This window comes from Cryptosporidium parvum, chromosome 5 (genome assembly GCF_000165345.1).
Source record: "Cryptosporidium parvum Iowa II chromosome 5, whole genome shotgun sequence".
NCBI classification, from domain to species: Eukaryota; Apicomplexa; class Conoidasida; order Eucoccidiorida; family Cryptosporidiidae; genus Cryptosporidium; species Cryptosporidium parvum.
The window spans coordinates 319,314-336,148 of NC_006984.1; the positions used below are offsets into that span (position 1 = coordinate 319,314).

General features: G+C 32.3%; 5 protein-coding genes across 5 annotated transcripts; 3 read left to right on the forward strand and 2 right to left on the reverse strand.

Moving 5' to 3' along the window:
- Nucleotides 1–70: 70 nt before the first annotated feature.
- On the reverse strand, nt 71–1,219 carry cgd5_1450 (hypothetical protein with signal peptide; the record flags this gene model as incomplete). The annotated part of the gene is made up of 1 exon (XM_626092.1): nt 71–1,219. One exon carries the CDS (start codon nt 1,217–1,219, stop codon nt 71–73), a length of 1,149 nt encoding a protein of 382 aa, XP_626092.1.
- A 293-nt stretch (nt 1,220–1,512) lies between these two features.
- cgd5_1460 (hypothetical protein with signal peptide) lies at nt 1,513–3,660 on the forward strand (the record flags this gene model as incomplete). The annotated part of the gene is made up of 1 exon (XM_626093.1): nt 1,513–3,660. One exon carries the CDS (start codon nt 1,513–1,515, stop codon nt 3,658–3,660), a length of 2,148 nt encoding a protein of 715 aa, XP_626093.1.
- Nucleotides 3,661–3,722: 62 nt separating this feature from the next.
- cgd5_1470 (signal peptide containing protein having a NDK (nucleoside-diphosphate kinase) domain) lies at nt 3,723–4,436 on the reverse strand (the record flags this gene model as incomplete). Its single annotated transcript, XM_626094.1, has 1 exon — nt 3,723–4,436. A coding segment is annotated over one exon (714 nt), but the record flags the coding sequence as incomplete, so codon positions are not given.
- A 309-nt stretch (nt 4,437–4,745) lies between these two features.
- Nucleotides 4,746–8,450, forward strand: cgd5_1480 (cysteine rich protein having a signal peptide; the record flags this gene model as incomplete). The annotated part of the gene is made up of 1 exon (XM_626095.1): nt 4,746–8,450. One exon carries the CDS (start codon nt 4,746–4,748, stop codon nt 8,448–8,450), a length of 3,705 nt encoding a protein of 1,234 aa, XP_626095.1.
- Nucleotides 8,451–8,718: 268 nt separating this feature from the next.
- Nucleotides 8,719–16,497, forward strand: cgd5_1490 (large cysteine rich protein; the record flags this gene model as incomplete). The annotated part of the gene is made up of 1 exon (XM_626096.1): nt 8,719–16,497. One exon carries the CDS (start codon nt 8,719–8,721, stop codon nt 16,495–16,497), a length of 7,779 nt encoding a protein of 2,592 aa, XP_626096.1.
- Nucleotides 16,498–16,835: the final 338 nt, after the last annotated feature.

Below are 16,835 nucleotides of genomic sequence, written 5' to 3' on the forward strand. Positions count from 1 at the left end.
CAATATAGCGGCTATAAATCAACATTTAAAATATCTTTTCTTGTTTACACCCGTTCTGTGAAAGTTAAAATTAACTGCCCATTGATATTTTACATATCTGTTCTATTTTCTCTCTTTGATAAACTTCCCTCATTAGCGCAGGATTCTCAGATTTTATTATTTCTATACATTTTTGAACTAACTCTCTCCCGTTTGGTAAATATTGGGTTGAGATCTTTACTGCCATCTTCTTAGTGAAAATAAGGCTGTTGAACAATGAATACTCTTTTTTCTTAATTGCATCAATACTTTTCACAATGTTCAAATACCTCATTTTGATTTCTGTACCGCTTACTTTAATTTCAGGAACTTTAGGTAGATCAGTTATCTGAATTGCTTTTGGTAGAATATCTGAATTTCCCCGTATGGATTGAATATTTTCTTTAATAAAACTAATAATTTTTGATATATGATGATCCCAAGATTGCATTTCAATAAAATAATTATTTTTTATTACATTTTTGCAGATTATTTCAAATATTCCCTTGCTAATTTTTTGGGTTAAGAAAAGAGTATCGTGTATATTTGCTTCTGTAAAGAGATTTACACACTCATCATACTTTAGTGGGTCAATTAGTAACTTCGGATGTAATTTGAGCTTGAAGTCTATTTTTTTCTGAAATTGATTGTTAATTTCGTTTATTAATGCATATAAAAATCCATATCTTAATAATCCTATTGCATTTTTTTTTGTACCATTGGGGCCGAAGAGTTTATTAACTAGATTTGCAGGTGAATAATGATTTTCAGAATCAATAATCCCACTTCTGATTCCGTCAAGAGAGTATTTAAATGATAGTTCTCCCAGTATCGCTGTGCTTTTACCCATTATTGGCGAGATCAATAAATTTGAAAATGTAACTAGATTTTCACTTAACTCTGAACTACCATCGTAGTGTGGAGGATCTGTAAGATTAAAGTTTGAACGTTCATTCGTTTCTTGGTTTATATTTATGCTATTTTCAATGCTGTTTAGTAAGCCACTATTAATAAAACTACTACTTGCTTCTGAACTCAATATTGTACTTTGGTATTCGTTTTTATTTTGCTCATACAAATCGAAAGTGCGACTATCAAGAATGTTTGGGGATTCTATGAAGTTTGAGAGATCATTTGCTCCAAAAACTCTATTTATTCCCAAAATGCAGTAACACAAAAACACAAATTTAGCAAATTCCATTTTATAGTAATCAATTTATAGATGCATTTCTTAAGTACAAGGCGCCATTATGGTAAATTTTACTTAGGGCAAGTGAAATAAATTCATCAAGGTATTAAAATTAGGTAATAACAAATCGATACTAACGGAGATTTAATTTGAAAAAAAACTATCATTTCAAGACAGTAATAACAAATTAATTATTGCACAAACGCATACTGTTTGGCGGTATTTTTATGCGTTTTTGGGTGTAGTTAAATTTTGATTAATACTAGTGGCAAATCAATTTAAGATGAAAAGTTTCATTCAAAGTTATGAAAAATAATGTGAGGATACTATTATTAACTACATGCATTAAATTTTTATTATCTATTTATCTTGGAGAATCTTTAAAAGTACTACCTACAAATACCACCGATGAAAGAGATACTTCAAAAAAGAGTTCTACTCTATTACTCCTATATGATGTTGACAATGTCATCCTAAAACATGTGGGCCCAGGAAAAACCTATATTAATCCGGAAATAGTGCCATTGCTTGCATCCATGTATAATTTACGTAAATCGAATGATCCCAGAATACTTTTACCTAGGATTTTTTCCCATGGATGCGGTACTGCAGCAAAACTTTCCGAAAGCAAATTAGCCAAGCCAAGAATATTTGATTCCAACCAGAACTTAGATAACAATTATGATTTTCATAGCTTTTCAACCAAAATCTATGATATTGGAGATGCATACTTATTTAATGGAGTTTATTACCTTAAAAAATATGGGCAGTCAGAAACTATTCACCATCCAATCGATATATTTAAAATCTTTTTTGCAGATGAAAATGAATTGGAGACAGGGATCCCATCTATTATCCCATTTAATCGGGTTTTGGAGAGAAAATCAATATACTTTGATAGTATAACTTCAGGGCTTAATAGCCAAGAATCATTATTTTTTAAAAAGTATATCCAAAAGGCTAAAAGAACAATCGAGGGACGGCCTTTCCTTTTAGATTTCGTTCATAATGGTATGGATGAAGCACAGGGGAAAACTTTTTTAAAAAAACTATTCACAAAAATTTCTTCTTTCCCCAAAGTTTGGCCACTTCATCTAAGAAGTGAAGAACTACCTTTTATCAAAGACCTTGTTAAATATCGTAGTTATATAAATGGGAATATTCAATTCGGAACTACTATCTTGCTACTTGATGATTTGGTAGCTCACTTTAATTTTGGGTGTGTTCATGAACACTTTAGTGAAGAATACAAAGTATTCATAATTGTTATCAAAAAATTCATTCCAAATAGCGACCAAGAAAATTTATCACGAGAATTTCAAAAATCAATCCCTGTTCCTATTGGTACAACCCCATACAGCCCATTTGATATTAGAGAAGTAAATGTAAAAATGAATAAAATACTTCAACACTTCCCAGTTGATACTCATCCAGATCATTTCTATAGGGAGATTCGAAATGAGTTTGTTTATGATAGCCCTACTTACCCTAAATGCGGCTATGACATTTCAAAGCCCTTTCCGTTTTATTTTTTAGTCATAGTGGAGTGTGATATCTTGTACAATTTAATAAAACTATTTATAGATGATCGGATGGCAGAAGAAGTTACATATTTATTAAATATAGCGTCATATATTGCAGTGATTACTGGTAGAAAATCCTGCGAATATGCATTTTCAATGGTTAAACATCTCATTGCATCAGGATTTTATCAGTGGTCCGATAAAATCATGCCACTTGCAATGATAAAAGGAAGAAATACAGATGATAGCAGCGAATTCTCACCACCATTTTCTCAATATCTAAAAAAGAGCATTAAAGACTCCACCCAGAATTCAAACCAGGACAGACACATTTTCATGTCAAAACTCTATTCCAGGATGCCAAGAAGTAGAACGATGGTCCTAAGACTTGATTATCACGGAGATCCAAGTGCAACTCAGTATTCTGATTATACGTGTTTCCTGAATGCACCTCCTAATAGAAAAGAGCTCATCAACTTTCCATCAAAGTCTACCAAATATAGGCAACTACTAAACCTTCAATCTGACTCTAAGCTATCAAAGTTTTTTGGAGTACCGCCAAATGGGGAGATAAAGACTATCATCATACTCCAGAAACTAATAGCAGTATTCAATAAGGTGGATGGCGTGTTGGAATCAACCATGAAAGCATCAAAGAATACGACAGATAACGCAGAAAATAGCTACCAGCCTCCAAACGCCATACAATTCGATGAAGAGTACGTAAACCCCGCAGATGAAGGTATAGATGCAGAGCACATTCTTACACAGATTACTCCACCAAAGACAAGTGGGCACAGACACCCAGCGCCTCCTACCGTCTACCCCCAAGCCTCGTATTCATTCTTATCAATTTTTTATACTATCGTAGAAGCTCTAAAAGTTCAATTCCCAAAAGAATATAAATTCTGTGTAGGCTCAGTAAACTAAACAATTTGCAAACTAATAAAACCCCTGTTTGACAGTCAGCGAATTAAATTACATAACTAGATCTACTCAAAATACACAAACTGGTCTATTGCTCTTTGATATGAGTAAATTTCATCTGGGCTGAACCAGAGGAAGATTTCAAGATTGGCATTCTCAACTGAATCAGATGCGTGAATAAGATTTCTCTCAGTTTGCATTCCAAATTGTGCGCGTAAGGTCCCCATCTCTGATTTCTTTGGATCTGTAGAACCCATAAATCTACGGAACTCTGATATTACGTTCAAACCTTCAAGCACCATTGCAACAATTGGTTGATTGGTTGTTCTAGAAACTAAACTTTCAAAAAACGGCTTTCCTGCATGATCGGAATAATGAGCTTCGATCTGCTGAGCAGTAGCAACCAAAAATTTCATTGCAGCAATCTTAAAGCCTTTGCGCTCGATTTGGGAGAGGATCTCTCCAATGAGACCTCTATGAGTAACTTCTGGTTTGAATAACACTAAAGTTCTCTCAGCAAATGGATTCGTGGATTGTGGGCTAGTTTCCGCTACGGTTTCTACAGCAGTTTCATTGGTAGATGTTTGTTCTTGAGTATCAGAAACCAAATCTTCACTTGATAATGACGATTCAGTCGAGTTGCTAGGGGCAGGAACTTCTTCTGAGTGAGAGCTTCCAACAAAAATTGAGCAAAGTAAGTACAAGAATGTTAAAAACAACAAACTCTTCTGCATTGTAACTAAACCAAAAAAATGAGAGGCTCCGTAACAATTTATCCACTAAATTAGAGAGCGGAAAAGTTTGAGACACAGGATATATTTAGTTTGTGAAAAGCGGTACATACTGCTACCGCGCTTAAAGCTGATTGCATTAATATTTGTGATTAAATAATTTGCATAGTAAAATGTTACATTTAAGCGATGTTATTTCCTTACTATTAGCGTCGAACTTCCATCTGTCTGATTGCATTCCTCTATGCATTAAACTTTTTATATTTTTCATAGTCAGTTTTATGATCTAAATATTTTGGCGGCAAAACACATGCTTTTATATTTTTTGTTGACCTTTGCCAATGAGCACAATCTAACATGCATTCTATAACAATTACAGTATTATTTTGTTTACTAATTCTGTGCTTTAATAGTGTTCTAATCTTCTGTAATAGTTCATTGGAATCCATTCCCAGATTTCAGCTTGAAGATTTACAACTTGATCCAGAAAATTTATCTGAAAATTTTATTCGAACTCAAAATGGTTGGAATAATGGAGGTGAAAAGCTAAAAGATGAACAACTAAGTATTCTTCCTGGATATATGAGAGAAATTACTGGCTCTAGTTCGTCTTGCCCTGCTTCTAGATCATGTAATGTTAATAGGAGTGATGTAGATGAATTAGCTGAACGTGTATTTATTCTCCAATCAGAAATATCTGAACTTTCAGTCGACTTATCTTGGTATAAAGTTTGTGCATTTTCTATTTCAATTATTGATACGAAAACATCTTTTATGAGCCATTGCAGAAGTTCTGGAATTTCATTTTTACTTTCAAGACCTGTCACTAAACTGTTGGAGCAATCAATTGTTAGGTTATGCCGCAATATGCCACAATATTCTACGTGCAATGGAGTTGACTTAGCACTTGACTCTTTAACTGAAGAGTTGTTTACAGCAACAATACCACATGTCTTGCCAATTGCAAAAAAATCTCTCGCATTTACACACTTTTGTTTTGTTTCATCAAGAAGTATAAGAGCAAGAACTCGCGAGGAATACTTAGAAATTTGCCAAGATAGTATACTTTTACTTCTAAATTTGCATGAAATGTCGGGATCACAAATTACTTCCTCTATTGCTGAACAAATTTGTAAATCTACATGGATATTTAATACAGAATGTAATGGGTTTAGCAATACAAAATTGATATCTGAAATCGCGTTTGAAATGTTTGTCTTAATAAGAAAAGAAGGAATTCCAAACATTGATATGAATAATGTTTGTCAATTGCTGACAAAAATTTCTCCCACCCTGCGTATACCATCCGATACAAAAACTCCAATTTCAAGTAAAAAGAGATATCTGTATGAGTGCGCAATGTACCTTACTTCAATGATAGAACATGAAAAGTTGGCCAATCATTCTGACAATAAATATGAATCAATGGAGAAATTTTATTCTCGTGGGGAAATCGTTAAACGCTTTCATGATATTGCAACTTCAATTTGTACTTCTGTTTCATTTTATCAAAAAAAGAGTAAAAAGAAGATTTTTATTCCGGGATTTAAAAAAAAGAAGATAATGGAAAAAAAACAGGGTGAGTCGATTCTGGAACTATTTATGAATTTGATGCAATCAGTTAAAGCTACGTCTAGAAGAGTGCTTGGTTGGACAATTGAACTACCTTTTCCCGGTAGCGACGAATCAAAAGCAATGCTCATGTTGGGCTATTCATTAAATACTGTAGATGTTAGATCTATCCAAAATCCACAATATATTAGGATGTTAGCCATTCTGCATTCGAAAAAATACATCTTACCAAAAACTGCATACAATATTTGGAGAGATTCTGTACTGTCAATAGGAATTGAAATTTTGCCACCATTCACTCCAAGTCTCACACCTGGAATTATTGCAAGGCCGGAGAAAGATATAGTTGACTTAAAATTAAATTGTGGAAGCAATAACGAGGATGTTGACGCACTTGCACTTGAATTACTAAGTGTTTCGCATGAAAACAATTTAACAAATCTAAAATTTTATCAATTTTGTAAACCATCTGAATCTCTTGTTGGTGTTAGGAGTGAGGATTTCTATTCATCATGTATCGAGGCATTAAAGTATATACCAGAACTCGATATTCATACAAACAAAATTACAGGAAAATACTTGGCAATTCCACTTCACAAAATTTCAAAACTATGTCAAGATACTCCCAGATGGGAATCAACTTCATCAGGTCTGTCTTATGCATCTTTAATAATTCAGGATAATTTGAGGAAGAAAGACGAATTTAATAAAACAATGAAACCTTATTCAAAATTGAGTATGTTAACAGACAGAGATATACACTCATATGTAATAAAGACAGCAGCCAGGTCTGCTCTAGAACGTTCAGCTGCATCTGAACAAATTTGTAAACAGTTAAAACCAGTATATTCTGAAGAAGATAATAGTTTCCAGTTCAATACCCAAATAGATCCAGATAATCTTCAAAGCATTGCAAATATATTGTTTAGGAAAGCAGTATCGTTATTAGACGAAGATAAACAACTTGCCCTTTCTCTGTCTGGAAATATAGTAAAAGGGTCAAACCCAGTCACATTCGAATCATTCTGCTCCCTTGTGCTTGCTCTCTCAAAAGTTGAAAAAAAGTATTTCAATTCTGAATGCGCCAGAAATCTGAGATTGATGTTCAGACAAAAGGTGGTTATTAATGGCAATGTAAGACTTGCGACAATTAAATCTAGAACCATTACCAAAATATGTATGTCTTCACCACTGTTTGAAAAATGTGGAAATTACAAAAATAATGAGATAGATGAAATATCGTATGATCTATTACTGGGTGCCCAAAAACTAAGATTTACTTCAATTACTTATCGTCATATATGCAGCGTCGTGAAGAACATAAGGAGAGGAGAAATTAAAAGTTTAATTCCCAAGGGGCAAACAAATAATACAAATATTAGTAGCTTTTTTAATAGCGATTGTATTTATGGGTTAAGAACGCTTTCGATCGGTGCTAGACATGCAGAAATAATATGCAGTGCAACAAGGTTTTGGGTTATGTGTGGGAGCCATATGGACTCAGAAGTTGATGCACTGGCATCACAAATATACTCTGAGGTTGTTCAGAATACTGGCCTTGCAAGGTTCATAACAGTATCTTTATTTGAGTTAGTGGACTTTTGCCCAATTGCTGAAGCTCTATTACATGAAGTGGATTTAAGGTTTTTCAATCGTGAATGTGTAAATGCGCTCGCAGCTATGTCAATAAGTAAGGAATATGGAATGTCAATTTGTCAAAGTTCAAGACATTGGCAGGGTACATGTATTGGAACTTTAGATGAACATTCATCAATCATTGAACAGATAGATCCAATTGCAGGTGCACTATACAAATCCTCACAAGATTTGGGATACTTGGATATTTTATTTAGCGACTTTTGCGATTCAGCAAAAGAGCTATTTTCTATCAAAGAAGTTACAGAAACAGGAAAAGTTTTGGAAGGTCATGAAACATCAATGTTTCATACTGACTGTCCAAAAATAGTCAGTAATATGCTACATTCATTATCAGAAGAACATTCAATTGGGGTAACAAAGTTCAAAATAAATAGTAGGACCATCAGATCTATTTCTTCTGAAAACTTTGAGAAGGCCGAAATGATTTGTCAGAACTTCTTTAATTATTTTGATCCTAACTATGGTGCATCTCAAGTAGAAGAATACGATGAAGCAGACTTTAGGAGGAATGAAATAGAAAGGTTTAGTGTGAGAAATCCTGGGGAAAATACCAACCCTAATACTGTTTTCTTTCATGGCAAGTCATATAACCAAAGAATGGCTGGAAATAGCTACTATGGTAGGCACTATAGATATAATTGGGCTAATTTACTGGGCCAAAAATTCTTTATACCTAGCAACAGAATTAATGACGAATTTCGTGAAGAAATTCTTGAAAATAATAATCGAGCAGAAGGATACAAAGACTTGCAATATTTACCCTATGGAACAAATCTTGAACATATTCAAAATACTGTATATAAGGGAAAGGAATACAATTCAGGGACCTGAGCGTGTTAAAAAGAACTAAGGCTTTTATTACAATTATTAATTATGGCTGTTTGGCATTTTATATTTGGTTTTTAATAAAATTTTTTTCATCATTTCATTAGCAAAGAAAATATGCCTTAGTTGTGGGGTGCTTTGGCGCTAGTTATCTAAGTATCGAAATCACACTTGCATAAGGCTACTATGTAGATTATGAAATACTAAAACTTAATTCTCTTCAGAAAATATAGGTTTATTCAAATATTAATAGTTGTTCTATTAATGTATAAATATGTTATTTATCCGACTGTTACTTACCTATTCTCTTTTATTCACTTTTCTTGAAAGTGTAATATTTTGCCAGGAAATTGACAAGAGTAGGATTATTTTGGAAAGCATTCTGAATGAATTGCATGGCTTGGGGTATTCACAAATTAAACAGGACAACCTAATAAATCCTATTCAAGAAATTTATAATGGAGATTTGGACCACTTTAATTCATTTTGTGTAAATTCGCTTTTAAATTACTACAGAAATTCGCCCAGTGAAATATGGGTAAATGAGCAGGTTGGTCAAGTCTCAATTGATAAGATTATTCACAACTTTATATTGGTTTGCAGAGAGCTACCAGAATGGCAAAATGTTTGTCAAAATCAACCTTCTATAGATAGTTTAATTGCAACTGACATTCATTTAGCAGCATTATTAACGATGAATGAAAACCATGAGCTAAGCAATGTTCCAATTGATACATTTTGTAACTTGAATTTAAATTTTTTTAATGAAGATCATTCAAATTATAATCATTTATGCGTCGAAAAGCTAATATCTAATCAAGTAAATTTTGAAAAAATTACTTTTAAAATTAGGGACGCTTTAACAATTTGCTCAATGACAACATTTTGGTCAAAAATTTGTATTAAAAATAACTCCAATAACTATGATCTTCCAGAGTTGCATTTGCTTGCATCTTCTCTATTCTTTGAGGTTTCTAAGCATGATAAATATTTATCTAGTTCAAATGGTTTAGAAGGATTAACACCTATAGAATTTTGTGGGTTATCTGAGAAAATGATCTTAAAAGGAGATGTATTGAACTACTTTAATATTATTTGCGTTGATGAATTATCAATATCTTCTAAGCTTGTTTTGGGAAGATCTTGGTTACCTTCGACAAAGAACATAATTGATATTTGCAGAAATAATCCTTTATGGATAACATGCGACCTTAATTTAAATTATAAAAACTTCGATACTATTAATTCACTCTCAGATAATAAAGAATCTGGCTATATATCCATTATTGATAAAACTAGTTTACTTGCCACAGCATTGTTACAGCAGATACACCTGCTGCCAACTTATATGTTTAGCTCATTATATTATCAATTCGCGGATATTGATAATCTATGCTATATAACAAGCATAATTCAAAATGACATAAGTCTAATACAAAACGAAGAACTTTCTACTCATTCGCAAATAAACTTTGGACAGTTTTTCAATTCAATATGCTGGCGAATTCTTTCAACTTATCCTATTACTTTTAAAACGAGTATCGGAATCATTTCTCAGCCAATAAAAACTCTTGAAGCAGTTTCAGTGTGTAGTTCTTCCGTACTATTTTGGGTTAACGATTGTGTAACTGAAAGCTCTGAAGACTTAATTTATCTGCCTCAAATAAGCATTTTATCACAGGAACTTTTGATTTCATCAAAAAAATATTATAATTTGCCTGCGAACACATTTTGTATTGCTGCTAAAAACATAATTTCAAACCTGAATAAATTAAATAGTGGGCTCGGATCTTCTGCTAAAAGACTTGAAGACTATTCAATCAGTTGGGTTCTAAATAATATTAGTAAAATAGATTCATACGCTCAATTTAATGGAATAACGTCAGGATATTTTAACAGAGAATGTGTAAGAGAACTTATAGGAAGTAATGAAAGTAACAGTGAGTATATCCCAATGAATTTTGCGATTTTTATCTGTAGTAGTTCATTAAGATGGGAAAAATGTCCGGTAAAAGGTAGTATTAAAAGTAAGTTTTTGACAGAATTTGTAGCATCCGAATTCTACTATGGATTATTAGCAGAAATGGACTTCAATTTCCAATTCAACTGGAATGATATTTGCTTGATATCAGAATCAACCATACCTGAAGAGTATGATAATTTAGACTCAATCCCTAATATTCCTTATTTCAACCATTTTTGCTCTTTAAGTTTTATCAAAAACCTAAAACTTATAAGAAAAAACGCAAATATTTCATTCAGTGAAAACAAACAATATATATTTACTAATTTTATTAGAGTTTGTGTTCACAATTATTTTTGGAGGGTGCCATGTGGAGAAATTGTTGAATTAGATTTGCTTGCAAACAGTTTACTTTTTGGCTCACATCAATTTGCATCTATGCAAAATATATCTGAACCTCAATTTTGTAAAGCAGCAAACAATTTATTAGACGTGGACCCAACAAAATTTGAAATTGAGTGTATGAGGGAACTCATGAAAATTGGTACTCAATTCACTTCAGAAATAGCTCAAGGGGCTTGCACAGTAACGCACCGTTCTCAAATATGCCATGGGTACCCGGAAGAATATTCTCATATTGCTGGTACGCTATTCTCAGCTATGTATCAATATTTTCCAATTTCTGAAATTCCGAGTTTTATTGAATTTTGTGAAATTGTCCATTCGATATTCACAGATAATGAAATAAACGATTCACCATATTATTTTAATGCTATATGCGCAAGACACATTCACAATTCTAACTTGAATGCATCATTTTTGACTATATCTGTCCTTTGCAGCCATATATCTCCAAACAACATTTCCAATGAAGATTATACGGAATCTCTTTTGGTTTCTGAATTTTTTAAAAAAAGTAAAAGCATAAATTCACTAAGAAAGTGGGAATTACATTATTTCTATCCATTGGCCAAACAAATTTTAGAAAGTATAGAAAAAGATCCAAAGGATATTTCTAATTTTAATTATAAGTGTGTTGCAATAACAAGGAGTATAATATCTACCGATTCATTTACATTAAAATTGGATGATGCAATTTCATTATGCAGCGGTTCAATTGCATTTAAAATTTACTGTAAAAATCAAAATCAAAGTATTCAACACTTAGTATCTGAAATAATTCAAGGGATAATGTTAAATTATGGGTTAGACATAATTGAATATTCTGAAATTCAATCAATTTGTAGTGCTGCAAAATTAATTCATGATGGGTCAGTAGAAAAACAACCGATCTCGAGAAATTTACCTGGAATAACCAAATATCCATATTTCTTAAATTCTTGTATCGAGGTGTTAACTTCAGGAATAATACTACCTACTAAATTTGTCGAAATTTCTACAGACAATGCTATTTCAATATGCACTCAATCTTTGCGCTCTTCAACACCATGTAAGAGCGAGAAGGCTATTGTATCTGCTATTGCTGTGGGGCTTTATTCAGAAATGCAAAATTTCCCTGAAATGGCCAAATTACAAGTAACTGAATTATGCATTTTTGCCTCAAAACTTGCCGAAAGTAATACAGAAGACTATTTAGAAACATGCTCTAAATATTTAAGTAATTTTAAGTCATATATTCCAACAATTGAAGACCTAAATGTAAATCTTACTGAAATTCAAAAGCAAAGAATTTGTACGAAGCCGTTTATGTGGCCCAAATGCAATGTTGATGAAAATTTGGTGCGTGGGGTTCACTCAGTTCAAATAGAAAAGCTCGCTTCAAAGCTAAAAGCAATATTCAAATCAAATGATATTAATATTTGGAAGTTCGAAAGGTATTGTGTCTTTGCAGAAAAACTCCTGAATGATAATGGCGAAAATGATTTTATAAAATGTAATAATTTGCTTAAAGACTTCGAATATATTGAAATAATCAAACAAAGTTCGAATATAGTGGAAAACCCTCTGTTTTTATTTTACAAACTTGAAGATAAAACTATTAACAAAGTTTGCAGTATAATCTCTTCTCACTCAAATTGCCTCAATTCCAGAAATGGGCTATCAGGCCTACTTGCATCAAACTTTTTTTCTATTTCAACAAAATATTTGGATTTGAATTCAATAAAGAGCTCGGACTTTTGTATAATTTCGGAATTATTACTACAGAGAGGTAGTTTAAAGGAGATTAAGGAGAGTTGCCCTTATTTGCTGTTACAAATAACTAATTTGGAACACTGGCCTAAAATAATGTTAACACCGGAGCTCAGTCAAGTAATCTGCGATAGTTTAAGTATTACAAATTTGAATTGCATTATGCCCAACATAAATCAGGGTATTACAATTGAAATTTCGTCTGCTATTAATGATATAGCAATCGAATTGTTTTTCATTAGAAAAAAATATGTTCCAAGTTTTAATCCTGAATCGAGCTGCATAATGGCAGAATCATTAATTCAGTTTGGAATAAAAAATGAGTATTTCAATCGCCTTTGCATAAACTTAATTTCATACGACATTTGGAATTTTTCAGGAAATTTTGACAAAAAATATAGTCAATATTGGAGTATTAGCCGTGAAGATCCCATGACTTTCATTAGTTTTATTAAGAGTGAAGCTTCACGATTCTGTGAAGAATTAGAAGGGAGACTTTCAGAAATATATATAAAAAGTCATAATTTTATTTCAAAAAAAAAACGTGATAATAAGCTAGACAATAAAATTTACTATCAAAAGGTCCTCAGAAGAACCTTTAATCCATTAAATTTTGGTAAAACTAATGAACATGATCTTTCGAATAAACTTACGAAAAAAGAAGAAAGAATCGAACTGAAAAAGAAGTTGAGAATTATTTCTAAAGCTAAAGGGTATGTTGCATTAAACGACGAGGCTGTCAAGGAATATTCCCCAGAAATGGTGGATTTTAAGTTAGCAAAGAAGTACTATGCCGACTTCCCTAAAGATATTTACAAATCTATAGATAATTCAAATTTTGTATTTAAGATGCCAGAATTTAACTGGAATTTGTTCTCAGAAAAGCTTGTGTTTACTTCAAAGAATTTTCTTGGAATTTCAATAAAGGTTTCTGATCCAAAATACGGTGGTATTGCAGGGCTAATTCAAAAGTGGGGATATACGCCTCAAGGCACAGTGCAAGGTGCGCAGTATATTTATCGAGTGTCTAGATATATAAACAAATATATGATAAGCCCAAAAAAAGCATATTTAATTTGGAAAGAGACTCTTATAGCAATGAATTTCGCTATTCTCCCGAAATGGCGTGATTCATGGCAAGATGAGATTAGGAAACCAAGTCCATTAGATGAGCAACCTTTGCCTTCATGTGAAGGAGTTAAATCAAGCAAAGTATTAAAACAGTTGGGAATGGATAAGAAAAAAATAAGTATGGTGGCACTTGCAAATATTGACTCCTTCGTCGCACAGATGACGGAGGCAGCTCATGATTTGAAGTTATATAATGTCAAATTTAACGATTTTTGCCTTGTCGGGATTATATTGTTTAATACTAAATCTTATTCGAGAACTGAATCTTTTAACTATCAGTGTACTAAATGGGTTAAAGAAATTGGGTATGTTGAAGAGTATGTTGAAAATGTTAATTTTGCTGAAAATGAGCACAAACTTTCAAAAAAAATCGTAAATCGTCTTAAAAATAATGTTAGAAAGCAAATACCTGCTATTTTAGCTAGAAAAATATGTGCAAGCACAAGCCGTTGGATGAGTTGTAACAGTGGAGTTGGAATCGATGAAAAACTAAACATTGATAATCTCGCAACCGAGTTAGTCAGGCTTTCAAGAATTGCTGGACTTGAATTTCGTGATATGTGTGAAGTCGCAATTCAAATCGCTAATGCTCAAGACTTCAATCAGAAATGTCCAGTCATACTTCAGCAGGTAATTGGTAATTATAATAGGTCATATCAAGTTTGTAAGTCCACTAGTTCTTGGAAATCGTGCCAATATTCAAAGGTAGTATTGGATCCAAAGTTAAAAGAACATTTGGATACATTAACAACTGAATTAACAATTGGACTAAATGAAGTTTTCCCAAATATCTTTACTTTCGAGGAAATATGCTACTTGAGTGAAAAGTTTGTTGCTTCTGAATACTTTAAAACCGATTGTACTAGATCATTATTTGATTTTTTGGTTGCCCAAAGGTTTATTAAACCAACGTTAAATATTTATGGAGACGTAAAACCTTCAAAGTCCTTTAAGCATATTGTATCAGTTGCGCTTGCAATTTGCTATGACACATTAAGGTGGCAACAAGCAACTTGTGTCTTGGAAAGTGAAGGTTATTACTCACTTCATGAAAAGCAATGGGTTGATTTAGTTTCAGAAGAAATATTAAAAGAAATGATGGAGTTAAGTAAACTTGATCCACAAATATCCATATTTTTTAAGAATGCAGAAAGGGAGCAGCTTTTGGAGCGTTTTAATCTTGAGAATAATAACAAATTTAAAATAAAACTTCCTCCTGTAATCAAGTATCATGATATTTGTAACCATGTGGCCAAAATAACAAAAACAAGATACTTTAATATTAATTGTATCCAAGTAACCACTGACATTTTTCAAACTCAATTAACAAAGATCAAGCTAGAAAATGAACGTGCTAATAATTTTGAGGAAATTAATTTATATGGAGGTATCATAAAGGTTCCAAATTCAAGCACAATTGAGGGTATTTGTAAAGGAAGCATTTTTTGGGAAACTTGCTCAAATAAACATTTGCAGCCACTCTTTAAGTTTGATTTGGAAAATGCAAAAAAAGAGGATGTCGACATTATTGTCAATGACATCATGGTCTCTATTTTACAACTTAATCAAAATGGTTTTGAAAGCTCCGTTGATATTAAAAAAGAACTGCATGATTTAGACAATATACACAAACTAGCTTCAAAGACGGTTGATTCACTAGACTATCTTGATTTTTGCAAGATTGGGATTTGGTATTCGAAAGAAATATCAAATTTAGAACAAAAAGAGCACTCTGAGTTACAGAATCTTCTTTCAACAAAGATTCTCTTCCTCATTCTTGAAAGCATGTATCCCAATCGTAAGCTAGAAAAGGATCAAGTAACCGAAGAATCTGAAAATGAGGAGCTTGGTACACTTGATCAATACATTGAACAATCAATAATCAAACTTCCGACAACAGCTCCAAAACTAGTTAAACCACCCAGTTCTATGTTCAGAAATATAACAAGTATTGAGACAGTATTATTACATCAAAGCGATGACTACTCAAGCAATATTTTCGCGGTGAATCTATCTGGTTTTCCTATGTTTCAAGACTTTTATGTGAAAAGAAATATTTCAACCATTGATAGAGATATCTATGGGAATACTCTATATGTTAAGCCTAAAGCTGGGCTTATGCTTTCAAGTTATCAACTACCCGATGGATCGCAGAAGCTCTCTAAATACGTAAATTTAGAAAAAGGTAGAAATATAGTTGAACCTAAGATCAATCAACTCGAAACGGAACGAATATTACACATAATAAAGCAGAACCCAAATAATTTTCATTCTTCAATTCTACCTCATGCTACAAAAGAAATCATTGGTAAAAAGAAACCAAATCCTTCCGAAAAGAAAATAAAAAAAGAATGGTACAGAAATATTAAAAAAGAGTACTATTACAAGAAAGGAAGAGAAATTGCAAAGAAAGAATGGGAATCGAGGCAAATTGCGTTTAGTAACAACAATGGAACCGGAGAAATTATATGGGAAACTGAAAAGAAGAAGATTCCAAACCTTATCCATGCGTTATTTAACTCTGAATTGAGAAAGCAAAGAAAAGAAGGGAAATTATTTAATAAAGGTTTATATAAGGCAAGAGTTCATCAATTTCTTCTTGAAAAATTTGATAATGACTTAAAATTGAGAAAAGAAAACGAGAAAACAGGAAAGATTATAATCAAATCAAAATATAAAAACAATATCCATACAAAAAATGGCGAAATTAACAACCTTGAAAAAATTTATAGTGAACAAGAAATCAATGTTGTTACAAATATAGCAGCATTAATAGGCTATAACCAAATTGCAGTTGATTTGCTTTAGAATTTAGGAAAATATGTTTGGCGGCATTTGATAAGATCTATTTTTTAATATTATTTGTTCACTTTTTTTATCACTAGGTTAAGAGCGACTTTAACACTACTTTCATATGGTATCGATTGTTTCTACTGCACAAGCTAGTCTTTTAGATGAAGATGCATATAACAAAAAACTCCGAGTAAATAATCGGGCATGTGGAGTTTGGGGAAAGGCGTTTTGCTGCTTAAACTTGAAAGGGAGCGTAATTGCGATCGCAATTATATATGGGTCAGCATATATACTTTCTAATATAGGTAAGATATTCATTCCCATTGAGTAACATGTTTAATTCATTTTTTTAG